Source organism: Rhincodon typus, chromosome 6 (assembly GCF_021869965.1).
Source record: "Rhincodon typus isolate 14 chromosome 6, sRhiTyp1.1, whole genome shotgun sequence".
Taxonomy (NCBI): domain Eukaryota; kingdom Metazoa; phylum Chordata; class Chondrichthyes; order Orectolobiformes; family Rhincodontidae; genus Rhincodon; species Rhincodon typus.
The window spans coordinates 66505278-66532102 of record NC_063337.1 but is presented as its reverse complement, the minus strand read 5'-3'; the positions used below and the strand labels follow the sequence as shown (position 1 = coordinate 66532102).

The following is a 26825-nucleotide window of genomic DNA, read 5'->3' as shown; positions in this document are numbered from 1 at the left end:
CTGATGCTGCCTGGCCTGCTGTGCTCCTCCAGCTCCACACTGTTAACCCTGTTCTAAAAGGAGGCGATTGCAGAACCTGTCTTTAAAATCTGCTCTGGATTCCGACCCTTAAAAGTTTGCACAAGAGCTCAGCTACAGCAAGAACCTATACCAGGAACTCCTACAGATCAAGGGTACAATTTCATTTCTAGTCCCTTACTAGAAACAGTTGGTTCTGTTACCACTGATTGTAACAAAAGGCTCAGACTTAAGCTTGATGGGCAAGAAGGAGTTTTACCTAGATCGGCTCAATATTTTGCCATTAGAAAAAGGGCTGCCTGAATGAAGTCTAATTAAATACCCAGGGGCTTTTCAGGAAGGTCTAGGGACTATCAAAAGGAGATAAGGCCACCTTACATGTTGACTAAGAAGCAATTCCACGATTCTGCAAGGTCCACCCAGTGGCATTTGCCTTGCATGCAAAAAGTAGAGGCAGAAATGAGGCAGCTGGAAAGCAAAGGAATCAAACCAATACAGTTTACGGAATGGGCAACACTGGTCATACCATTTGTGAAGCCTGACAGATGCCTTCACTTTTGTTGTGATTTTAAACCAACAGTAAACTGCTTTTTTGCAGCTGGATAAAATACCCAATCCTTTGCATAGAGGACTAATGTGCAAAGCTGGAAGGGGCTGTTCTTCATGAAGTTAGACTTGAGTCATACATACCTGCAATTGGAAGAGGAGTACCAGAAGTATGCTATAATTAATACCCATTAAAGGGTATGTGCCAACATCTGAGACTGCCTTTTGGGGTCTCAGGCTGTGCCATTTTCCAGTAACAAATGGATGACATTTTACAGTGTCTACGCCAGGTTGCCATTTAAGTGGATGACATGCTACTAATTAGGAACAATAGAGCATTTAGAGAACATGAACATCGATTTTAATAATTTCTCTCAAAAGCAAAAAAGTATGCCTTGAGAGAAAAAGTGTTCAGTGCACCCTAAGTAACCCACTCGAGTCAAGACCAGATTACACCCATTGGGATATAAAGCGAGAATGACCAAAGATGCTCCAGCTCCCACATCCGTACTGGACGTCAGACATTTCCTTGGTTTGATGAATTATGGAGTGTTGATATGACCTCCATTCTGGCAATCATACATCTGCTATTGAAAAAAGGTCAGCCTTGGAAATGGTCTCAGCCAAGATGTGACCTTTAGATAAGTGAAGCAGCAACTATTGTCATCTAAGGTGACCATAGTCTGGTGCCAGAAGCAGAGTCAGAGGAGCGGGACCTCGTGCAAAAAGAAAAAACCTCAGAAGCTATAGGGCAAAGAACAGGACTACATACAAGGACTTGGGAAGGGATTTAGTGCTTGTAGCAAGGTCAGCCAAGTGGACCTCAAAACACAAGTTCCCTAAATGGATCAGGCTAACAGCACCAATCAGGGAGTCCTAGCTGACAGATTAAACAGGAATGTCAAGGGGTGCTGTTGACTCTAGGAATTTGCTCTAGCAAATTAATGTTATGTTCTGCTGGAATATTGACCACACCCCAGTTCAACCTTAATTTTTGTAAGCAGGAGCTTCTGAATAATGCAGGGTATTTGCCTTTTAAGTGGCAATTCTGCCAACTGGTCACTTAACATACTTTCACACCTAGATAGCCATTCAGTAGCACCACATGTTCTGTGCCTGTCCATAATATAAACCGGAGATAACAAGGTGTAGAGCTGGATGAACACAGCAGGCCAAGCAGAGGAGCAGGAAGGCTGACATGTCAGGCCTAGACTCTTCTTCAGAAGTCAAGCAGGCTTCAAATGGTAGTGCTCGTGACCTCTCCCTTATAGACTAATTCTGAAATCAGGGACAATGCAGCAGTGGTATCCACTTCCATTTTTATTATCTTGCCCTCTACTTTGGGAAGAGCCCAAAAGCATTTTTTTTTAAAATAAAAAACAAACCCATACCAACATGATGATTAACTGAATACAGCTGAATCTGGGCCTTCTGCTTCTTCCATACATCCAGCTGACTCCCAGTCTACTCCCTGGCAGTAGAGTGAACCTTGTGCCTCATCCTCAGGATTGTTTCTTTCCAACTCTCCTCCTCTTGTTTGGGTTTATACATGGAAATTTCAGACAACATTACCCAGCTACGTACAACTACAGCACTGGGATTTTTGAATCCAAAACACTCACTCCTTGTGGCCACTCTTGACAATGATAAATCTGAACAGAAAGACTTTACAGACAGTGTTCTATGGCCAGTTCCACCCCTCTGGGTCACCTGACTAATTCTCATAAAAGGGGTAGTACCAACTACATGCAATACCCACAATACCATTAGCAAGGGAGTTCCAGGATTTTGGCCCAGCAATATAATAAACTAGGAACAAAATATTCAAGTTTATTGACTACTCACCAGATTTCACTTTCAAAACTGCAAACTACAATATTAAAGACTACACACTTTGTCTCTCCTGATATTCCTCCCTCAGTCCCTAAAGCAGCCAACCACCTCAATTTTCTTGTGAGGTCATCTTGATCATTTCTCCCTGTTCAGAATGGAATTTTTTTTAAATTTCAATTACTTCACCACAAGCTCTACTCCAGGTCTCTGATTCCCAGAGAGATTAGGCCTCACAGAGCCAGCAGTAAGTTTATCACTCACCACTCAGTGCAAATTATTCTCCAAGGGGCTCAGCTGTAAGACTTCAATTGTGTATCTTCCCAGTTATATCATTCTTTGCTTTGTCCTGTGCTTCATTTTATCCTGTTAACCAATCTTACAAAGCACAAACCAGAAAAGCAAGCAAGCAAATAGCACCCCATACCTACAGCACTGAACTCCTGGGCAGCGCCAATAAAATATACACTCACTCCAGAAGCAGTCTCTCCTCACTGCAAAACCCACTAGCTATACACTTGCAACAAATCTTCTCTTACATTATTTAAGCATCAGTAGTAATTAACACCTATTGAGACCCTATTCAGGCTTCAGCTGATTCACTGATCACTGTCCCTCAGACAGCTGAGTCAGCTACCATATTAACCTTTTTAACTAGATTACTAAATTTTAAACTTTAAGGATAAAGAAAAGAAAGGTTTACCAGATCTTTTCCCACCCTGCTCCAAAATTACTGAAATATATGTTCACTTGGGCTGTACCTCATTCCAGATGTGATCGCCCCTTCCTGACGATGCAAAGCTTACTGTGGGATCACTTTGTATTAATTTAATATTATTATAGAATGTTGGAGTAACTCAGCAGGTCTGGCAGCATCTGTGGACAGAGAAACAGGGTTAGTGTTTTGAAATACATTGCTTTAATATAAATGTTTAAAGGAGCTTTTCTTCTCATGCTCCATTGGTTGCTATAGTTTTCTGCTTAACATTTGCATTCTATTCAAACATTTTGCAATATTCGTTGGTCCTCACCTCACTTTGCTACAACCATCAAAAAATCTTCAGTCCCTGAAGTGTCAGGAAGCCCTTACTGATTCATTTCCATTTATGTGTGTACAGAAGCCCAGAAATGATGATAACATGCATTTGAAATGTAAGCAGTAGAACTTCTTTTTGTCACTCAGAACACTAGTGTTGTTTAACTGAGAATGGGGTGGACATTTCATCTGCCTGAATCACTCTGATCTGATATCACTTTTGGCTGTTTAGATTTTTTTAAATTCATTTTTAGGATGTGGGCGTCACTGGCTGGCCAGCATTTCTTGCCCATCCCTAGTTGTCCTTTAGAAGGTGGTGGTGAGCTGCCTTCTTGAACCGCTACAGTCCACCAGCTGTAGGTTGACCCACAATTCCATAAGGGAGGGAATTCCAGGGTTTTGACCCAGTGACAGTGAAGGAACGGCAATATATTTCCAAGTCAGGGTGGTGAGTGGCTTGGAGGGGAACTTGGAGGTGGCGTTCCCATACATCTACTGCCCTTGTCCTTCTAAATGGAAATGATCGTGGGTTTGGAAGATGCTGTCTGAGGATCTTTGGTGAATTTTTGCAGTGCATCTTGTAGATGGTACACACTGCTGCTACTGAATGTCGGAGGGAGTGAATGCTTGTGGATGTAGTGCCAATCAAACAGGCTGCTTTGCCCTGGATTGTGTCAAGCTTCTTGAGTGTTGTTGGAGCTGCACTCATCCAGGCAAGTGGGGAGTATTCCATCACACTCCTGACTCACGCCTTGTAAATGGTGGACAGGCTTTAAGGAGTCAGGAGATGAGTTACTCGCCACATATTCCTAGCTTCTGACCTGCTCTTGTAGCCACTGTGCTAATGTGGTAAGTCCAGTTGAGTTTCTGGTCAATTATAACCCCCAGGATATTGATAGTGGAGGATTCAGTGATGGTATCACCATTGAATATCAAGGGGTGGTGATTGGATTGTCTCTTATTGGTGATGGTCATAGCCTGGCATCTGTGTGGCGCGAATGTCACTTGCCACTTGTCAGCCCAAGCCTGGATATTGTCCAGATCTTGTTGCATGTGAACACGGACTGCTTCAGTATCTGAGGAGTCACGAATGGTGCTGAACATTGTGCAATCATTGGCAAACATCCCCACTTTTGACCTTACGATGGAGGGAAGGTCATTGATGAAGCAGGTGAAGATGGTTGGATTGAGGACACCCTCAAAGAAATGAAACTGACATCCCTTCAAAATCCCTACCTTTATCCTACCCACAGATATAGTATTCAGGACACTTAGAGCAAGCAAAATGTCTTTTATATGAGGTTGATTAACATCGTCACAAACGGATATTGACTACCAATTGAATAGGAATAAAACTGGGGAAGAACTGATTTTCTTCCTTTTGTTTTGTCAGTGGAAGTGATCTGCTCATGAAGGTAGATGCACTTTTATCATCAATGCCAAAAATGGAATCCCGGAAGGATGTCAAGTTTCATCAAAATCAGTTGAGGTAATAACAGATTCAATAGCTGCTCTATTCTTAAACCATGTTGTATTCCTAGCATTTACTGACTTAAAATTGTCAAAATGTTGTTTTGGATCTGCAGTGTGGTAAAAATAAAACCTCAAGATGGAGTCTTCTATGAAGTGGTGGCTATTGTTGATCCACTAAGCAGGGAGGCACAAAGGATTGCCCCATTGCTATTGGTAAGAATATAAATGTCCTTTCAACGATACACATTGTTCTCAATTTATTTTGAACAAGCATCCACAATAGGCCTGCAGTGCAGATTATTAAAGAAAAATGATTGGTATGTATTCTGCCTGATACAACATAAAACAGTTTCTGAATCTAATATTCTCCTTACCCCAGCCTGAAACAGAAAAGCACACAGATATGTGCATATTTAGATTTTTATCAGTTTTTGTTTCATGTGACTGCGGCTACTGTATTAATGACAGTTCCTAAGAATTGCTGATTTGTAAAAAGTATAGTCATTGCAATTTGGTCTTTGCACAGTTTCAGTAAATTTGTGATTAGATTTCTCTTGTAACCTTCTGGATTTTTTTTTCCAGAGATAAGGACCTCTCAATTCTACTGGACTTCAGCAACCACACTTAAGATCCTAGAATAATGAGGTGGTAGATGAATTGGTGTTGATTTTCCACAGTTTGTTAGATTTTAGGAAGGTTCCATCCAGACTGGAAACTAGCTAGATGGGAGAGAGGCAAAAAACTGGAAACTATAGGCCAGTTGGCTTGAAGTCTGTAATTGGGAAGGTGTTAGAATTGGTCATTAAGGAATTTATAATGTGCACGTGGAAAAATTCAAGATAGTTTGGAAGAGTCAGCAAGGTTTTATGAAAGTGAAATCATGTATATACAATTAAATGGAATTCTTTGAAAGAGTAACATGCGCAATCAATAAATGGAAGCCTGTTGAGATACTGAATGTGGACTTCCAGAAGGCTTTGATAAGATGCCACATTAAAAGTTATTACACAAAGTAGAACCTCATGAGATAGTAAGTACTGCTGATGCTGGAGCCTGAGATAACATGGTGTGGAGCTGGAGGAACAGATCACGCCAGGCAGCATCAGAGGAGCAGGAAAGCTAATGTTTCGGGTTGGGACCCTTCTCCAGAACCTCATGATATATGGGATAACACACTAGCAGGTGTAGAAGATTAGCTGGCTGGAGAAAACAGAGTATGCAGATTAGCAGGATATGACAAGTGGTCTGTGCTGTGCCATTAACTTCACAATTGATATCAATGAATTTGTTGAAAAGTGAAAGATTGGTTGGCACATGCAGAATGCAGATACTCTGTGAACCGGTCCCCGAATCTGCATTTGATCTCCCTGATATAGAGGAGACTACATTGGGAGCAATGGATGCAATAGATCGGTTTGGATGAAGTGCAGGTGTATCTCTGCTGGACCTGGAAGGATTGTTTGGGGCCATGGACAGAGGCGAAGGGAGTGGTGTACGGGCAGGTGTTGCACTTTTTCCAAAACTTTCAATTCCCCAGCCCCCAACACCTCATCTTCACCATGGACGGCCAGAAACGTTGACTTTCCTGCTCCTCTGATGCTCTGACCTGCTGTGCTTATCCAGCCTCACATCCTGTAGACTCTTGTCATGCTATGCCTCTAGCCTCTTACTGAGCCTGGAGCCACCAAGTCTGCATAGCATTCTTCTAACAAAGCAGACTTACTGGAGATGTAAACAATGGTTTGTTCTGAAACAATATGGCTGTTAGCATCAGAGGAGCAGGAAGGTTGATGTTTCGGGTCAGGACCCTTCTTCAGAAATGGGAAGGGGGAAGGGAGCTGGGATATAAATAGAGAGGAGGGGTGGGGCTGGGGAAAGTAGAAAGATGGGTGAGTGTAGATAGGGAGTGCTCAGTGGGATGGGTGGGGCAGAGAGGTGGGACAGAAGATGGACAGGGTTGTAACATGACATGGAGGCGGGGATGAGATGGAGGGTTGGACATGGAATGAGGCCAGAATGGGGAGATTTTAAAACTGGTGAATTCCATGTTTAAGCCATCGAGCCTTAATCTCCCAAAGCAGAATTTGAGGTGTTTCTCCTCCAGTTTGCGGATGGTGTCATTGTGACACTGGAGGAGGCCCAGGATGGTCTTGTCACCCAGGGAGTGGGAGGGGGAATTAAAATGGTTGGTGACTGGAAGGTGTTGTCGTTTGTCACGTACAGAGTGCAGGTGCTCTACGCAACAGTCTCCAAGTTTACCTTGGTCTCACCGATGTAGAGGAGGCCATATCAGGAGCAGCGGATACAGTATGCCAAGTTGATGGATGTACAAATGAACCCCTGTCTGATATGAAAGGTTTGTTTTGGGCCTTGAATGGAGTGTGAGTGGGGGAGGTGTAGGGACAGGTATAGCACTTCCTGCGGTTGCAGAGAAAGGTGCAGGGTGTGGTGGGGTTAGTGGGGAGTGTGGAGCAGACAAGGGAGTCACGGAGACCGCGGTGCCTATGAAAGGCAGATAGAGGTGGGGAGGGAAATATCACTTTGGTTGTGGGGTCGGATTGTAGGTGGCCTATGAAAGGCAGATATTCTGCCTTGGGAGCCTACAGCTCAATGGCCTAAACATGGAATTCACCACTTTTAAAATCTCCCCACGCCCCAGCCTCATCCCATGTTCAACCCTCCCTCTCAACCCCACATCCTTGACCTGACACAACCTGTCCATCTTCTGTTCCACCTATCCGCCCCATCCATCCCACTGACCAATCCCCAACGCTCCCTACCTGCTCTCACCTATCACCTTGTCCAACCCCACCCCTCCTTTCTATTTCCCAGCTTCCTTCCCCCTCCCCATTTCTAAAGAAGGGTCTCGACCCAAAGCGTCAACCTTCCTGCTCATCTGATGTTGCCTGGCCTGCTGTGTTCCTCCAGCTCCACAGTGTGTTGTCTCTGACTCCAGCATCTGCAGTTCTTACTATCTCTGGATGTTAGCACCTGGCCAGGCATTTCCAGGCCTGTCTATTTGGATGGGTAGTTGATTGCCTTAGGGCTGGCTGCATGAATACAGTCTGTTCCAGCTCTGCAGTTTGCAAATTGCAGAGTTCAGCTAGGTTTAAACTTGGCTTACACATTTTTGAGCTTTTATTGCTGCTCATTAAAAAAAATGTCAGTACTTCTGTAACACTCCTGGATGTCATTGCTCAACTGACTACAAATTCGATGAGGGTTCTAAAGACGTGATAGATAATCTTTGGAAGAAACAAAAAATGGATTGGAAAGACTATAAGAAATAGGAAGGAGAGTAGCCATTTGACCCCTTGAGCCTATTCTGCCTCACGCCAAAGTATGTTGTGGAGATGATATAGCAAAATTGCAGACAACTGAGTGAGTAGACAGAAATCTGGCAGATGGAGTATAATGTGAGAAAATGTAAAGTTGTTCACTTTCGCATGAAGAATAAAAGGCAGAGTATTAGTTTAACAGAGAACAGCTGCAGAATTCTGTGTTGCAGAGTGAATTAGTCGTTCTGGTGCATGAGTCATTAAAAGTTTGCACACAGGTGCAGCATGGAATTAAGAAGTCTAATGGGATGCTATCTTTTATTGCAAGACAAATTGAACATAAAAGCATGGACGCTATACTTCAGTTATACAGAGTGTAGACATTTCGAATACTGTGTACGGTTTGAGTCTCCTTAGTTAAGGAAGGATGTAGATACATTGCAGATTGCTCACAGGAAGTTTACCAGATTGATACCTTGAAAAAGTAGATTGGAGAGGGCTTGTTTAAAATTGAGAGTTTAGAAGAGCAAAGGGTGACATGAAGTTTGTACGATTCTGAACAGACTTGGTGGAACTGACAAGGTGGAAGTGGAAAGGATGTTTCTTCTTGCAGGTCAGCCTAGAAGGGTAGCACAGTGGCTCAGTGGTTAGAACTACTGCCTCAAAGTGCTACAGACCTGGGTTCAATCCCACCTTTGGGCAACTGATTGTGTAGAGTTTGCACGTTCTCACTGTCTGTGTGGGTTTCTACCAGGTGCTCCAGTTTCCTCCCACGGTCCAAAGATATGCAGGTTAAGTGGACTGGCCATGCTAAATTGCCCATAGTGTCCAGGGGTGTCTAAATTAGGTGGATTAGCCATGAGAAATGCAGAGTTACAGGGAAAGATTAGAGGATTGGGTCTGGGTGGGATGCTCTTCAGAGAGGCAGTGTGGACTTGTTGGACTGTTTGGCCTGTTTCCACACTGTAGGAATTCTATGATGATAAAACTAGGAGACACTGTTTGAAAATTAAGGGTCATCATTGTAGAACAGAAATGAGGAGTTCCTTTATCTAGAATGTTGCACAACTTTGGATGTCTCAGCCTCAGAAGGCAGTGGAGTCACGGTTTTTGAAAATTTTCAAGATAGAGACAGTGAAGTCAACAGAAAAGTGAGAGAATCAAAGGTTATCAGGAGTAAATGGGACTGTGGTGTTTGCACCACAAACAGATCAGCCATTATCCTACTAAATGGCTGAGCAGTCTTGAAAGTTGGAATGGCTTACTTCTGCTCCTTTCATGTGTTAAAATTTTAAAAATAGTAGAAACGAAGCATATTCTTCAGGTGAACCAGACTGAGATGGTAGGGCCTAGTGGACAAGAGGGAGTCGATAGAACTTGCTCTCCATTCTGAAGTCTGATAACCTGTCTTATCTTTGTGAAATACCATTGGAGCACCTCATACAATAACTGACCTAATTGCATAGTTAGGTTGCACCCTCAAAGTGAGGACATTTACACACCTAGAGGAAGCTAATTTGAGGGAAAAATATCATGCTTCATTTTCACCTTTAAGAGCTTTTAATAAAGATGAGCACTTGACTTGTGCTCAGTTATTCATTTGGTATTCTAGAGGTCTGTAGAAGTTTAATATGTCATTTTCTAAAGTGTGAATTGGATTGAAGACTGCATCAGTTTTGAGAAAGTGTATTGTAGAAGTAATGGGGCAAGGGGATTATTGTCAGTTAAAAAGTGACAAATTCTGTTTTCACTGCACACTTCCAGCAGTGGTGTTTAAAATCTTCTAACACGGGAAGAAGCGATGTGATCCATTATGCCTGGTCTTTAAGCGATCCACATAAAACACACCCAAAGTCTTTGCCCATAATTTTGACATTTTCCCATTCAAGGATTTATCTAATTCCTTTTACCTTTGTAAAGTTTTTACTATTGAATTCCCTCCCGCTAGCCTTTTGGAGAGCGTGTTCCACATGGTGAAAATCACTGCATTTAAGAAGTCTCCTATCTTGCCAGGGTTGTAGGGCTGGAGGTGGTTACAAAGATTTGGAAGGTCCATTTGAAAGCTAGGCTGGGAATTTTAATCTAGATATTGTCAGACCAGAAGCTAATGTGGATCAGTGATTGGAAGGGTTGAGGAATGGATGCTTTTGATGCAAGTTATGTAGTAGGCACTGAGTTTTGGATGAGCTTAAATTCATGGAGTTGGTAGTGTGGGGGTATGGATGGGAGAATGTGATGGGTAAGCGTAATGTGCCAGTCAAGGGAGCATTAGAGTCATTATGTCCAGAGACAGCAAAGGCCTGAGTGAGGATTTCAGCAGTGGATGAAGGTTCCTGAATTAGTTTAACAGACCAGTAGAAATAGACAGGAGTAGGCCGTTTAGCCCCTCAATCTGACCTGCCATTCAAAAGGATCATGTTAATCCAACATTAGCTGTTGATCTGAAGCCTAGGTACAGATGCATGAGACTTCAAAGGTAGAAGTGGGTGGATATGTTGATGAAATGAGTATGAGGTCATGGCTCATCCTGAGGTCAAATACAGCACCAAAGTTATGAATAGTCTGGTGATACACAGTGGTATGGCAGACAAACAGTGTAGGTGAGGCCAAGCATGGCCTGAAGGCCCACAAACAAGTCCCACCTGCTTCAGTGGTGTGTTACAACAATCTGAACAAATTGATTAAAAAATATCTTGCTGTTCAGTCAGGCCTTTAGGTGTTTATGCTTGGATCAGATTTGTAACTCTAAAGCATTTACAACAGAAATATCTGGTAGAATCCAAACCTGGATGAGAACCTTTTGTGGGATATGTAGCTGATTGTCCATTGCAAAATTTCATGAAATGTAAATAAGTAGACAAAAATTTTTCTTTTCATTGTACAAAGTGTGAAGCTAAGACTGTAATTTGATCTAGTATTTTTGCCTGTCACAAAATGAACTTCATGAATCATTATAGTATTTTTCATTCAGGTCTTCAATCTGGTGATCAATATGAAGCTGAAAGTGTTCATGAACTGCAGGCCCAAACTCTCGGAATTGCCTTTGAAAAGGTAAGAAATATTTGCAGGTCACTTTTACCACTGTGAGAAATGACATTGTGTTAATACCCTGGTTGAGTAGTTAATTCATCATTATCTCATAAATTGCTCATTTACAGCAGCAAACTGCAGATTAAATAGCATTGAGTAAGTTTACTTCAGCCAGAGTAATCCTTTACAATACAGGAGGCCATTTAGCCATTCAAGTCCGTGCCCACAACTCTGCGGCAAAATCCGGTCAGTCCCACTCCTGTGCTTGATTCCTGTACCTCTACACGTTTATTTCCTTCAATTGCCTATCCATTTTCCTTTTCAAATCATTGATTATTTCTACTTCCACCCCCTTGAATGGTGAGTTCCAAATCATTACCCGTCATTGTAAAAAAAAATTCCTCGTCACTTCCTTTTATACACTCGCAGGATGGTGGTGGCACTGGCTGGAATGAATGCATTTGACTAAGTTAAAATGAAAGTTAGTATGCATTTACAACAAGTAATCAGGAAAGCTAATAGAATGATATGGTTTATTGTGAGGAGAATTAAATGTAAGAATAGGGAGATTATGCTTCAGTAATATGGAGCACTGGTGAGTCTACATCTGGAGTACCAGGTAGGATATGAATTTATTGGAAGCAGTTCAGGGAAGGTTTACTAGTTTAATGCCTGGAATGAGCAGATTGCTTTACAAGGAAAGCTAGAAAGGTAGACTGATATCGTGTGGCATTTGGGAGAGTCAGAAGTAACTTAATTGAAACATGTAAGATTGTGAGGTAGCTTGAGCCACCTTCTAGATCTGTTGAAGTCCATTTGGTATAGATACCAATACATTCCCACTGTTACAGGTAGTATATATAACAGAGTTTTGGGCATGGCCTTGAAGGGCTAAATGGCCTCCTGTGCTCTTGAATTATTTAGCAAACGGCTTTCAGAGATTTATAAGAGTTTTATGGTGAATCTATAACACAAACACCAGTTTCCACTTTTCTCTTCTGAACCCTTTTCTGTCCAGAAGTCAACTCTCCTCTGGGGAAGATCGCAGCTTTTTTTTTTGAGATGTACACCTGTTTTATTGTTAAACAATAATTCAGTACAATTACCAGTTTCTACCTTTCCCTTCCCTTTACCTTTCCAGAAGCCACTTATCCCATTGGAGAAAGTCTTTTTTTTAAATCAGACATGGTATGGGAAACCACTGAAACAGTGGGACTTGAACCCCATGTTTTCTACCCCAAAGGTAGGGACAGTATCACTGTAGCATAAGCCCCAGACAAAATGAAGAACATCACTTCTTTTTTTCCATAGATGTGGTCCAGATATTTTCAAATCAATCTCTGGAATAATTGGGTCTTGAACCCAGGCATCTTGAGTCAGAAGTAGAGACACTACCACTGTACCTCGAAAATATTTATTAATCCCAGCTTTGTTTAGAAGTGCTCTTACACACAGCTGAACAGATTTTTTTCCCTACCTATTATCTACCACCAGCACAATGTGCTTCCAACTAATCAGTTTACTTGCAAAGCCTGATAAGGGCAATGCAGACCACTGAAGGTGAGGGATAAACCCAACTTTTTAAAAAAAATACAGTTTGTATATTATTCTGTTCAGAGATATTATGATACACTTTTGGAGGAAGTGGAACTTGAAACCAGGCATTTTGCTTCAGAGACACGGACACTACCACTGCAGCACAAGAGCCCTTAAACCCATTCTTATATTTTCTGAGAAATCTGTTCATTCATGTTATTATACACGTTTAGTGCAGGTGGGACTTCAATTGAGTCTTCCTGGTTCAGAGATTGGGACACTTCAACTGCGCCCCAAGGCCGTTTAGACCCAGCTCTTAATTATTTTTGATCAACCTGATCAGATGTGTCATTACACACTCCTGGAGAGGTAGAGACAGTATCATTGTACCACAAGAACCTGTTAAAATCAGCTTTTTAAAAAAATATTTCTATGCTTAGAAGTGCTCTTGCACACAGCTGAGTTCTTTTTTTCTCATCACTATATCACCAGTGGTTTGTTTTTCATTTTCAAGTGATTAACAGCAATGCAAACCATTAAAGGGAAAGGAGAGGTAGGGAGAGTGGAGGGGGCTAAATCAAAATGGAGTTTGAAGGGGTGAATGCAGCACTTAAATACAAAGTGCAAATCTAATTAACTCTGAAACTGTTCTGATTGACCCTAAGGGTTCTTGTGGCACAGTGGTAGTATCCCTACCTTTGAGGCAAGAGCCCCCAGGTTCAAGTCCCATTTGTTCAAGAGGTGTGTACTACCATTTCTAGATAGGTTGATCAGAAAATATTTCTGGTTGACTCTTGGGGATCTTGTGGCAGTGGTCACGTCCCTACCTCTGAGGTTGGAGGCTTGGGTTCAAGTTCCGTCTGCCTCAGATGTGCATCAAACAAGTGTGAATAGACTGATTAACAAAAATTACAACTGAAACTGTTCAGTGGCACTTCTGCTGGTTGTAAATCGTCCTGATGCTGTGGTGGCTTAGCTCAAGGGTTTTGTTTTCCCTGCCTTTAAGCCAGGAGGCCTGGGTTCGAGTCTCACTTGTTCCGGAGGTGAGAAATACCATCTCTGAACAGGTTGATGAGTAAGTATTCCCTGGTTGACCTTTAAAAGGAACTACATTTCTAACACCGACACTCACATTTGTTGCGAACACCTCAAATTTGTGGCTCCTAGTCCTTGCTCTGTTAACTAATATGAATTGTTTTTTGTTACCTACCTTATTTAAACTGATCATAATCTTACACAGTTGTCAAATCTCTACTCAGTGTTTTTTGCTCCAAGGACGACAACCCCAACTTTTCCAAGCTAGTCTTGTGGCTAAAATGGAACTGGAACCATTCTGGTAAATCTCCTCTGCACCCTCGCAATGTTCCTCATATCTTCCCTAAAATGTTGCAAGCAGAACTGGGTTAATGCCCTAATTGAAGCTTAACCAGAGGTTGAAAAAGGTTCAGCATAACTACTACATTTCTTTTGTACTACTTATGAAGTCCAAAATCCCATATACTATGAAGAACATATTGAAAGAGAGGTTAAATAAAGATCTATACACATGCAATTTTAGATCCACTGTTGCTGTATACTGTTTTACAACAGTGCCATTAAATGTATAGTGTCTGTTCCTATAACTTCTCCACAACATTTCTCACCTATCTGGTTCACTAATGTCATTTAGGGAAGAAAAGCTGCTATTCTTACCTGGTCTGATATATATGTGACTCCACAGTCACAATAATTTGGTTGATTCTAAACTACCCTCTGGATAATTAGGAAATGAACAATAAATGTTGCCAAAGCCAGAGATCGCCTAATCCCATGAACAATTTTTTTGAAAAAACTGATATTAGTTAACCATGACCTGCCTTTTATAAATCCGTGCTGGCTCTCTTTGATTAGAAATTTAAATGTAGTTCCATTAGTTTTTTTTCAATCAGTCTCTGGTTCTGATTTACCCTGAAATGAGCTTGCTTTGAATTTAGACATGTATTTTATTGGCCATGCTCCTCTGTATTACTGACCTAAATCTAACAATATGATGATCACTCTTAAACGAGTGCTCCCCAACAGATACTTGGTCCACAGGATCCCCTTGTTACCTAGCACCAGATCCAGCAGTACCTCTTATTAACTGGACTAGGAACATACTTATCGATGAAATTCTCTTGAACACACTTCATGAATTCCTCTCCTTTCTTTGCCTCTACTCTTTTCTTTTCATTCACATTGTGTATTCATATTCCATAGCTCTCCAGATTCTGGAAAATTGTGGAGCATTTTCAAGTTGAGAGGCTGTGACTAGTGAAGTGAAAAAGGATCAGTGCTGGGATTTCAGCTATTTACAATCCATATCAATAACCTAAACAAAGAGCCAGATGGTAATGTATTTAAGCTAGCTGATGAGACAAATCTAGGTGGAAAAGTGAGTTGTGAGGAAGACACAGGGACTGCACAGAGAAAAACAGAATATTTTTAAAAGATATGAAACTTGTAAACATTGATGGCGAGAGGAATTTGGGTGTGCACCACAAAAGTAGGAACGCAAATGTCATGCAGATACAGCAAGCAATTAGGGAAGCCAAATGGCACGTTACCACTTATTACAAGGGGACTGGAGTACAAGATTAAAGAAGTCTCGTTTCAATTATGCAGGACTTTGGTGAGACCACACCCGGCACTGTAAAAGATGCTTTTAGGAAATACAAATGCACTAAATATTGATCATTGCAAATGCTTTGCTTACTTGGTTACTGAATGGTGGTAATGATCTGGATTTTGTGGCCGGTGATGAGGAAATGGATCTCATTATCAACCTCATAAAGTAAGAGTGGGTGTGTTCTGTTTAGCTGAAAGTAAAGATTTGTACAGATGGCCCTTATTGGATTTTTATTTTCAACACAGACTGTAATGATATTTCATGCCAGTTGCATTCTATTTTATTTGAATTAGAAGTGTGGATAGTTTTTGACCATGTGCATTACATAGATACTTAGTCTTATTGTATCCTTTCCACAGCTTTTACCGTTATGTGCTAGAGCCTGAATTGGTCTTCACAGCTGATAACAATTTATCAGCAGGACCCATAGCCAAATTTCTCGAAATGCCAGAAGTATCCTTATTTACCCTGAACATGTTTACACCGGAGAGTTGGTTAGTAGAATCACTACACAGCCCATATGACTTGGACAACATTCACTTAGAAGAAGTAAGTACCTTTTCAGGGACAGCAATACAGTCCTTAAATTATGCTGCAAAATATTTTGCATAGTAGACTGATTTGATTCAGCAAAAAAATTATGTACTTGAAAATAATTGCAAATATCTTTGTTAATAATACAAACCATCAAAATAATATTATACATTCTTTGTGGAGTAAATTAAAATCAATAACTAGTTAGTCATTTGGATGCTTTTGATTATTTTTCACTTTTTCCACAAAATATATTTGTTTTTATTTACTAACTGCTTTATAAATGACCAAGTAACTGAGTCCTCTTGGATTGCTCTAAGAAACTAAAGACTGAGAACAGTTGTGTCTCACTGTTTTCTGTGCAAAAAGTTACCAATTCTTTCAATAGGCTTTACATAATAATAGTTTTGACCAAGTTGGTGTTTTAAAACAATTAAAGTTCTGGATCAGCATGGTTTTGATAAGGGGAGGTGACCAAGTACGTAGATGATGACAATGCATTTGATATAGTCTACTTGGCCTTCAGAAAAGCTTTTGATAAGGTTCCAAATGGAAAACTGATAGTAAAGATAAGAATTCAATTAGTCCAAATAAGTTTGGCAAATTGGATACAGAATTGGCTGAGTAGCAGGAAGCGGAGAGTGATGGCTGAGGAGTGTTTTTGTGACTGGAAACTTGTGTCTAGTTTGGTTCCGTAGGGATCAGTATTGGGTCCTTGCTGCTAGTAGTATATACATATGATTTGGACTTAAACGTAGGAGGATGGATCAGTAAGTTTGCAGACAAGACAAAAATTGAGGTGATGGTAAATAGTGAAGTGCACAGTCTTAGAATACAGCAAGATATAGCCAAGTTGGTCAGATGGGCTGATCATTGGCAAATGGAATTCAAACACAGAAGTTGCTGGAAAAGCCCAGCAGGTCTGGCAGCATCTGTGAAGAAAAAAATCAGAGTTAACATTTCAGGTCCGGTGACCCTTCTTTAGAACCAAATGGAATTCAATCCACTTGAGTGTAAGATGATGCAATTGGACAAGACAAACAGGCAAGGGAATACATGATGAACTGTATGACAATGAAAAGCACTAAGGATCAGAATTACCTTGATGTGCATGTGCACTGGTCCTTCAGGAATCAGGACAGTTGGATAATGTGATTAAGAAGACAGGTGGGGCACTTGCTTTTATTAGCTGAGACATAGAATTTAAGAGTAGGTTGGATTATGCTGGAACTATATAAAATGTTGGTCAGACCACAGCAAGAGAATTGTGTGCAGTTCTGGAATCCACATTCTAGGAGGGGTGTGATTGCACTGGAAAGAATGCAGAGGAGATTTACTAGGATATTGCCTGGACTGGAGAATTTTAATTAAGACGATACATTGGATAGACTTGGCTTGGTTTCCTTAGAGCAGAGGAGACTGGGGGGAGACATGATTGAGATGTATAAGATTATTACAGGCATAAATAGAGTAGGAAGGAAGGAACTTCTCCCTTTGTGTAGGGATCAATGACCAGAGGGTGATTGGAATCTGGAACCTTCTGCCTGTAAGGATGATAGAGACAGAAACCCTCATAACATTTAGCAGGTACTTAGGTGTGCAGTTGCAATGCCAAGGCAATAGGCCAAATGCTGGAAAATGGGACTAGAATAGTTCGCTGCCTGACTTTGGCTGATGCAGACTTGATGGGCTGAAAGATCTTTTTCAGTTCCGTAGACCTCTATGATTCTATGTGCCAAGAAATATTACATGGAAGTGCAGAAATGACGGATTCTGTAGTCAGATCCGAATCGCTTTCTTTACAGTCATGAGTTGGAATGCTAAATGACGGCAAGGAACAAATGGAAAAATACTTCATAGAACTTCTGGCGCAAAGTGAGTGACATTGTAGATATTTTCCTGTACAGAGACATTATGACGCACCTTTGAAACAAGTAGGACCTGAATTCAGACCTCTTGGCTGAGAGGTAAAAGCTCTACTACTGCAGGACAAGGGCCATCCAAGTGATAGTGTAGGTATTTCCTAATCAACCTGTTCAGAGATCTAATTGCACATCTCTGGAGCAGGTTGGACTTGAACACAGGTCTCCGGGCTCAGAGGTAGGAACACTACCACTGCACTACAAGGGCCCTTGAGGGATATTGTATTGGCAGCCTTTTATATCCAGGACCTGATATTAAATTCCATTGATTGAAATAGAACTAATTATCAAGAGCACACAACCTAATATCAGTCATTTTACTCACAGCACATGACTAATTTCTGTCCTGTATTTAATTTTATTTGCTGTGACTATAATAGGTTGAAGGAATTGTGTCAGCAGAGTACGAACTGGAATACATACTGCTTGAAGGGCACTGCTTTGATGTGACCACGGGTCAACCTCCCAGAGGATTACAGTTCACCCTGGGAATGAAACATAACCCAGTTATGGTGGACACTACAGTGATGGCTAACCTGGTAAGTTGGAGAATTGTTAGCTGTTTTTCCTATAATTCCCTCCTACATTGTCCACTAACGATGCCTGAGTTGTGGTGGTTGATTTCCAAAGTATTGTAAAAATCCCAGAATTCAATGTCGTCAAATCGAAAGATTAATTTTATGTCCTGGTGACACTTGATAACAAGGGAAGGAAGATCATCATTTATTGCAATAAAAACTTGGAGTGATGGGTAGCACCCTATCTTGAGTTGAACTTTACAGAGAACACCCATTGAGGAAGCTATCAACTCCTCTCAGTCATGGTGGTGTTGGATGTTGAACCCACGAGCAGTGGAGTTTCACCAAGCTATTGACTCATCTGCCATTGGTAAAGCTAAGGTATAGAAGCTAGACTGCATGAAATTTTCAAACACAGGAAGCCAGCATCCTGCAGCATCTGCACCAACTCCTCTGACTTCACTCTGCAGGAGGGAGGGTAAAAGATTTATTTTGTGGGAACAATATGGAGAGACAGTATGAACGAAAGAGCGTGATTTTAAAGAAGTTGCAGCTACACAGCTTAAAGGGAACATTGGTCTGGACAGTGGATAGGGACAAACTGTTCCCACTAGAGGAAGAATCAAATGTTAAGGTCATTGGAAAAAGGTGAAATGACAACATGAGAAAAACAATTTTTCATGCAACGGGTGGTTAAGATCTGGAATGCACTGCCTGAGAGTGGAGGCAGGGCCAGTTGAGGCTTTCAAGAGTCAACTGGATTATTACCTGAGAAGGAAGAACATTCAAGGTTAGAGGAAGAAGGTGGAGAGTTCCTGCTTCAGAGGGCTAGCACAAACATGTAGGCTGAATAGCCTCATCTGTGCTATAACCATTCTATAGTGGTTCTCCAATACTCCAGGATATGCATGATTTAAACTTTGTGACCCAGGGCAACTGTAGCAATTGCAGAAATATTAGGACATCACTCAGTTGAGCAGCATGGGAAGTGCATGCTCCTGTTGCCCTCATCAAGCTGCAGATCCTGGCTAAGTGCATCTACCCTGAATTTGAGTGTAAGGTCTGACCTGGAAGGTCTACAATTACACAATCTTCTCAATCTGGCAGCCAAAACAAAAATGCCATGAACAAAGGAGAGCAAGATATATCTCACCAAGGTATTCAATCATGTAAGCACAGATAGTCTATTTAAGTTGAAGACAAAAATGCTGGAGATCATGGCGGGTCAGCTAACATCCATGGAGAGAAAGCAAGCTAATGTTTCGAGTACGAATGACTCTTCTTCAAGACTCGAAACATTAGCTTACTTTCCCTCCATGGATGCTGCCTGATGCACTGTGATTTCCAGCATTTCTTGTTTTCAGTTCAGATTGCAGCATCTGCAGTAATTTGCACCTACCAGTCTATTTAAGCTGCTGGAAACAAATAGCCGCCTGCTCAGTATGATCTAATTTTTCCAAGAAAACAAAATGGGTAAGGTCAAGTTTAATGGGACAACATCAGAACCCTTTGAGATCTGCAGCAGTGACAAGTAGGGTTGTGTTCTGATATCAAAATTCTTCAGGACATTATTTTCTTTGCTGTCATTTGCTTTAAAGTCATCTGTAGAGAGTGTTTACTCACAAACCAGATCTGATGAAAAACTGGTCAACCTTGTTTGCCCAGGATCAAAGACACAGGAATGCCAAGTGCTCATTCGAGAGTTGCTTTGAACTGACAATGCCAAACAAATGCCCATTATCATAGATCATAGAATCCCTACAATTTGGAAAAAGTCCCTTCGGCTCAACAAGTCCACACCAACCCTTGGAGCATCCAACCCAGACCCATCCCCCTATAACCCACCTAATCTACACATCCCTGAACACTATGGGCAACTTAGCATGGCCATCCACCTAGCCTGCACATCTTTGGACTGTGGGAGGAAACCAGAGAGCCCAGAGGAAACCCACGCAGATATGGGGAGAATGTGCAAACTCCACACAGACAGTTACCCGAGGGTGGAATAAAACCCGGGTCCCTGGCGCTGTGAGGCAGCAATGCGAACCACTGAGCCACCGTGCCGCCCCACCACTGAGCCACCGTGCCACACCATTATCAAAGAACACCTTCAGTGGCAAGTGGACAGATTCTCTCATGCCTCTACAGAGTCTGGTTAAATCAGAAGCATGAAGAAGACAAACACCATGGTTCTGGTAACAAGGTGTAGAGCTGGATAAACACAGCAGGCCAAGCAGCATCAGAGGAGCAGGAAGGCTGACACTTCAGGCCGAGACCCTTCTTCAGAAATGGGGGAGGGGAAGGGGGTTCTGAAATAAATAGGGAGAGAGGGGGAGGCGGATCAAAGATGGATAGAGGAGAAGATAGGTGGAGAGGAGAAGGCGGGGATGGAGCCAGTAATGGTGGGGAGTTAGGGAGGAGATAGGTCAGTCCAGGGAGGACGGACAGGTCAAGGTGGGTGGGAGGAGGTGTATTCTAGTGTATGCAGCCCAATGGTATCAATGAGGACTTCACAAGCTTCAAAATCTCCCCTCCCCCTACCGCATCCCAAAACCAGCCCAGCTCGTCCCCGCCTCCCTAACCTATCCTTCCTCCCACCTATCCCCTCCTCCCACCTCAAGCCCCACCCCCGCCTCCTACCTACTAACCTCATCCCGCCCCCTTGACCTGTCCGCCCTCCCTGAACTGACCTATCCCCTCCCTAACTCCCCACCTACACTCACCTTTACTGGCTCCGTCCCCGCCTCTTTGACCTGTCTGTCTCCTCTCCACCTATTTACTCCTCTATCCATCTTCTATCCACCTTCCCCTCTTTCCCTATTTATTTCAGAATCCCCTTCCCCTCCCCCATTTCTGATGAAGGGTCTAGGCCCGAAACGTCAACCTTCCTGCTCCTCTGATGCTGCTTGGCCTGCTATGTTCATCCAGCTCTACACCTTGTTATCTCAGATTCTCCAGCATCTGCAGTTCCTACTATCTCTGAAACCATGGTTCATGTGCTGTCTTTGCTACATTTATAAAAACATAAGAACTAGGAGCAGGAGTAGGCCGTCCGGCCCTTCGAGCCTGCTCCGCCATTCAATAAGATCATGGCTGATCTTTTTGTGGACTCATCCACTTGCCCGCGTTCTCACTGTATCCCTTAATTCCTTTATTGTTCAAAAAAATATCTACCTTATCTTTAAAAACGTTTACTGAGGTAGCGTCAACTACTTCACTGGGCAAGGAATTCCATATATTAACAACCCTCTGGGTGAAGAAGTTCCTTCTCAATTCAGTCCTAAATCTTCTCCCTCTAATCTTGAGGCTATGCCTTCTTGCCCTAGCTTCACCTGCCAGTGGAAACATCCTCTCTACTTCTATCGTATCTATTCCCTTCATAATTTTATATGTTTCTATAAGATCTCCCCTCAATCTTCTGAATTCCAATGAATATAATCCCAATCTACTCAGTCTCTCCTCATAAGCCAACCCCTTCAACTCCGGAATCAACCTAGTGAACCTCCTTTGCACCCCCTCCAGTGCTAGTACATCCTTTCTCAAGTAAGGAGACCAAAACTGCACACAGTACTCCAGTTGTGGCCTCACCAGCACCTTGTACAGCTGCAACATAACCTCTCTGCTTTTAATCTCAATCCCTTTAGCAATAAAGGACAAAATTCCATTTGCCTTCCTAATTACTTGTTGTACCTGCAGACCTACCTTCTGTGATTCATGCACAAGGACACCCAGGTCCCTCTGCATAACAGCATGCTGCAACTTTTTACCATTCAAGTAATAATCCTTTTTACTATTACTCCTACCGAAATGTATGACTTCACATTTATTTACATTGTATTCCATCTGCCAGACCTTTGCCCACTCACTCAATGTATCTATGTTCCTCTGCAAAGTTTCACAGTCCTCTGCACACTTTGCTCTGCCACTCATCTTAGTGTCATCTGCAAACTTTGACACCCTACACGTGGTCCCCAACTCCAAATCATCTATATAAATTGTAAATAATTGCGGTTCCAACACCGATCCCTGAGGCACACCACTAGTCGCTGACTGCCAGCTAGAATAGCACTCATTTATCCCCACTCTTTGCTTCCTGTTAGTCAACCAATCCTCTGTCCATGCTAATACTTTACCCTTAACGCCATGCATCCTTATCTTATGCAATAGCCTCTTGTGTGGCACCTTGTCGAAGGCCTTTTGGAAATCTAGATACACCACATCCACTGGGTTCCCATTATCCACCTTGCTCGTAATATCTTCATAGAATTCCAAAAGATTTGTCAAGCATGACCTGCCCTTCATGAACCCATGCTGCGTCTGTCCAATGGGACAATTTCTATCAAGATGCCTTGCTATTTCTTCCTTGATAATAGACTCAAGCATCTTCCCCACTACAGAGGTTAAGCTAACCGGTCTATAATTCCCCATCTTTTGTCTACTTCCCTTTTTAAACAGTGGCATCACATTTGCTGTTTTCCAATCTGCTGGGACTGCCCCAGAGTCCAGCGAATTTTGGAAAATTACTACCAGTGTACCTGCTATTTCTCCCGCCATCTCTTTTAGTACCCTGGGATGTATTCCATCAGGGCCAGGAGACTTATCAATCCTTAGCTCCATTAGCTTGCCCAACACTATCTCTTCCGTAATAACGATTGTTTCCAGGTCCTCATCTACCTTCGTTTCTTTGTCAATTACTGACATGTTATTAGTGTCCTCCAATGTGAAGACTGATACAAAATACCTGTTCAATGCCTCGGCCATTTCATCATATTCCATAACTAAATTCCCCTTCTCATCCTCTAAAGGGCCAACGTTTACTCTCGCCACTCTTTTTCGTTTTATATATTTATAGAAACTTTTGCTATCTGTCTTTATATTCTGTGGTAGTTTTTTCTCATGTTCTATCTTACTTTTCTTTATAGCTCTTTTTGTGGCTTTCTGTTGACCTTTAAAGTTTTCCCAATCTTCTAGTTTCATGCTGTTTTTGGCCACTTTGTATGCCTTCTCTTTCAATTTGATAGCCTCCCTTATTTCTTTAGACACCCATGGCAGATTACCCCTTTTCTTACAGTCCTTCCTTTTCACTAGAATATACTTTTGCTGAGCACTTTGAAAAATTGCTTTGAAAGTCCTCCACTGCTCGTTAACTGTCCCACCATAAAATCTTTGTTTCCAGTCTACTTTAGACAAGTCCTCCCTCATTCTATTGTAGTTCCCCTTGTTCAAGCACAGGACCCTGGTATTGGATTTTATCTTCACACTCTCCATCTGTATTCTAAATTCAACCATACTGTGATCACTCCTTCCAAGAGGATCCCTAACTATGAGGTCATTAATTATTCCTGTCTCATTACACAGGACCAGATCTAGGATAGCTTGCTCCCTCGTCGGTTCCATTACATACTGTTCAAGAAAACTATCACGGATACACTCAACGAACTCCTCCTCAAGGCTACCCTGACCGAGCTGGTTCGACCAATCTACATGTAGATTAAAATCCCCCATGATAATTGCCGTACCATTTTTACAGGCATTAGTTATTTCTTTGTTTATTGCCCGCCCCAATGTGATGTTATTATTTGGTGGCCTATTGACTACGCCTATCAGTGACTTTTTCCTCTTAGAATTTCTAATTTCCACCCAAATGGATTCAACCTCATTCTCCATAGAACCTATATCATCTCTCAGCACCGCCCTGATGTCATCCTTGAATATCAGAGCTACACCACCTCCCTTACCTTCCTGTCTGTCCTTCCGAATAGTCTGGTACCCTTGGATATTTAACTCCCGGTCGTGACCATCCTGTAACCATGTCTCCGTAATGGCTACCAAATCATATTCATTCGCGATGATTTGTGCCGTTAACTCATCAACCTTGTTACGAATGCTACGAGCATTCAGGTAAAGTGCCTTTATGCTAGCTTTCTTACCCTCATGATTTCCAACATCTATAATAATATCTCCTGAGTTATCCTTCCTTTTTGCTTCTTTCATAGTCTGCCTTGAACTTAAACCCTCCTGCACACATGCTAACGTGCTGCTTACCTTTTTATTTACCATCATACTCCCTGTCGTTTTCCCTTTCCCCTCCCCCCAACTCACTAGTTTAAAGTCCTAGTGACCACCCTATTTATCCTTTTCGCTAGAACACTGGTTCCAGATCGGTTCAGATGGAGACCATCCCATCGGTACAGATCCCTCTGGTTCCTAAACTAATGCCAATGCCCCATGAAATGGAACCCCTCTTTCCCACACCACTCCCTTAGCGACATGTTTACTTCCCTAATTTTCTTATCCCTAAGCCAATTTGCACGTGGCTCGGGCAGTAATCCAGAGATTATGACCCTCGAGGACCTGTTCCTTAATTTCGTTCCTAGTGCTTGATAATCCCCAAACAGGTCCTCCATCCTAGCCTTGCCTATGTTGTTAGTCCCAACGTGGACCACAACAACTGGATCCTCCCCCTCCCGCTCCAATATCCTTTCAAGCCGGTAAGAGATGTCCTGCACCCTGGCACCGGGCAGGCAACACACCATGCGGGACTCCCGATCCGGCTTGCAAAGGATACTATCTATCCCCCTAACTATAGAATCCCCTATAACTACCACTTGTCTTTTTGCTCCCCTCTCTTGAATGGCCTTCTGCACCATCGTGCCGTGGTGAGCTGGCTCATCCTCCCCGCAGCCCTTTTCCTCATCCACGTAGGGAGCAAGTATCTCATACCTGTTGGATAAGGTCAAAAGCTGAGGCTCCTCCACTCCTGAACTCAGGATCCCCCTACCTGCCTCACTTGCAGTCACACCCTGTTGTCCCTGATCACTAACTGAATTTGAATTACTTAATCTACCAGGTGTGACTGCCTCCTGAAACAAAGCGTCCAGGCAACTCGCCCCCTCCCAGATGTGCCACAGTGTTTGAAGCTCAGATTCCAGATCTTCAACTCTGAGCCGGAGTTCTTCCAGCAACCAACACTTGCTGCAGATGTGGTCACTGCCGTTCACAATGGGATCAGCCAGCTCCCACATCATACAGCTACAGCACATCATCTGCCCAGCCATCTCTACTTAGTTAATTACTTTATTACATTTATATCAATTTATGAGTAAAATACTTTCTAATACTTCTCTGCTATGGACTTTTCAAATAACCAATTAATAGATAAATAAAAAAAGAAAGTAAATTTTTAACCAATTACACGATACAGAAGAAATAGAAAAAGTATAAAAACCTTACCTTACCAACACACCAGAGTCCTTTTTTGTTGGTTAGAGGAGGAGGGCGGGTGGGAGACACTACACGGTTCAGCCGCTGCCCAGATATATTCCCGGCAGCCCCCTGGCCCTCGCTGTCGCCTCTCCCTCTGCTGCTGAAAAATGAAGGCCGCTGACGCTCGAGGTAAGCCCTTTAAGAGGGAAAACTTACCTTCCCGGCAGCCCCCTGGTCCTCGCTGTCGCCTCTCCCTCTGCTGCTGAAAAATAAGCATTGACAATATGATGCAGTAGATTTTTGATAATTTCACAATCATCAACATCTGTCACTCAATAGTAAAATTGCAATGTTTATTGTAAAAGCTGTAGCTGTAATATCCAAGATGTGTGAAAGAGTGTGAGAACAACAGAAACTGACTGACAACACCAACCATACATTTACCAGGCTTGCCTCCTCAGCAGTCTCTTCCACAGTGGTGAGACATGGACATCATATGGTAGACAGGATAAAATGGCTCACGTTTACCCTGGTAATGCTCTCTTCCAGCCTCTTCTGTCAAGCAGAAGATACAGAAGCTTGAACACATGCTCCAACAGGTTCAAGATCAGCTTCAACCCTGCTGTTATTACACTGCTGAATGGACCTCTCTAACTTCAAATAATGTTGATCTTGCTTTGCACACATCCTATGCAGCCATAACCTTCTATGCCTTGCTCTGTCTAAGCACCCTATGATCTGTATATCTTTGCTTGCTATGGTCTGCCTGTACTGCTCACAAAACAAACTTTTCACTGTAGTTAGGTGCATGTGACGACAATGTGTTACATTAAATCAAATCAAATCACATCTTAGCAAAACGCAATGACCAACACAGAGATCCTGGAGCTTGCTAATTCTATCAGTGTCCATGATTACTACACTGGTTCAGCCATGTTCATCAAATGAATGATGACCCTCTGCACAGTGAACTGGACACTGACTCTGAGCCTCCATTCATCCATAATTCCACCATAAGGCCGCCTGTAAGAAGACATGAAGATGGCAGACATTAACACTGACAACCAGGAGATGGACTGATGGCTGTGATCTCTGGAGACTAACTGTCTGGAAGGATATTGAAAGAGATAGGCAAAACCTAAAACTTAATTGGCCCAATAGGAGGGCTCAAAGGCAGAGGCCAGCAAATTGTGCTGTTTGCAGGCCACTGTCTTTATCTGTGAAAGAGTCTGCCAGGCAATGTTGCCTCTG

General features: G+C 42.4%; 1 protein-coding gene across 1 annotated transcript in view; it reads left to right on the top strand.

Annotated features, from left to right (window-relative positions):
* uggt2 (UDP-glucose glycoprotein glucosyltransferase 2) overlaps positions 1-26825 on the top strand; it is a 298559-nt gene that overhangs the window by 206618 nt on the left and 65116 nt on the right. Inside the window, exons 25-29 of the mRNA XM_048597609.1 lie at positions 4824-4919; positions 5017-5116; positions 11153-11232; positions 15754-15943; positions 18231-18389. Coding sequence (XP_048453566.1) covers positions 4824-4919; positions 5017-5116; positions 11153-11232; positions 15754-15943; positions 18231-18389 — 625 coding nt within the window. The remainder of the gene's footprint in view (positions 1-4823; positions 4920-5016; positions 5117-11152; positions 11233-15753; positions 15944-18230; positions 18390-26825) is intronic.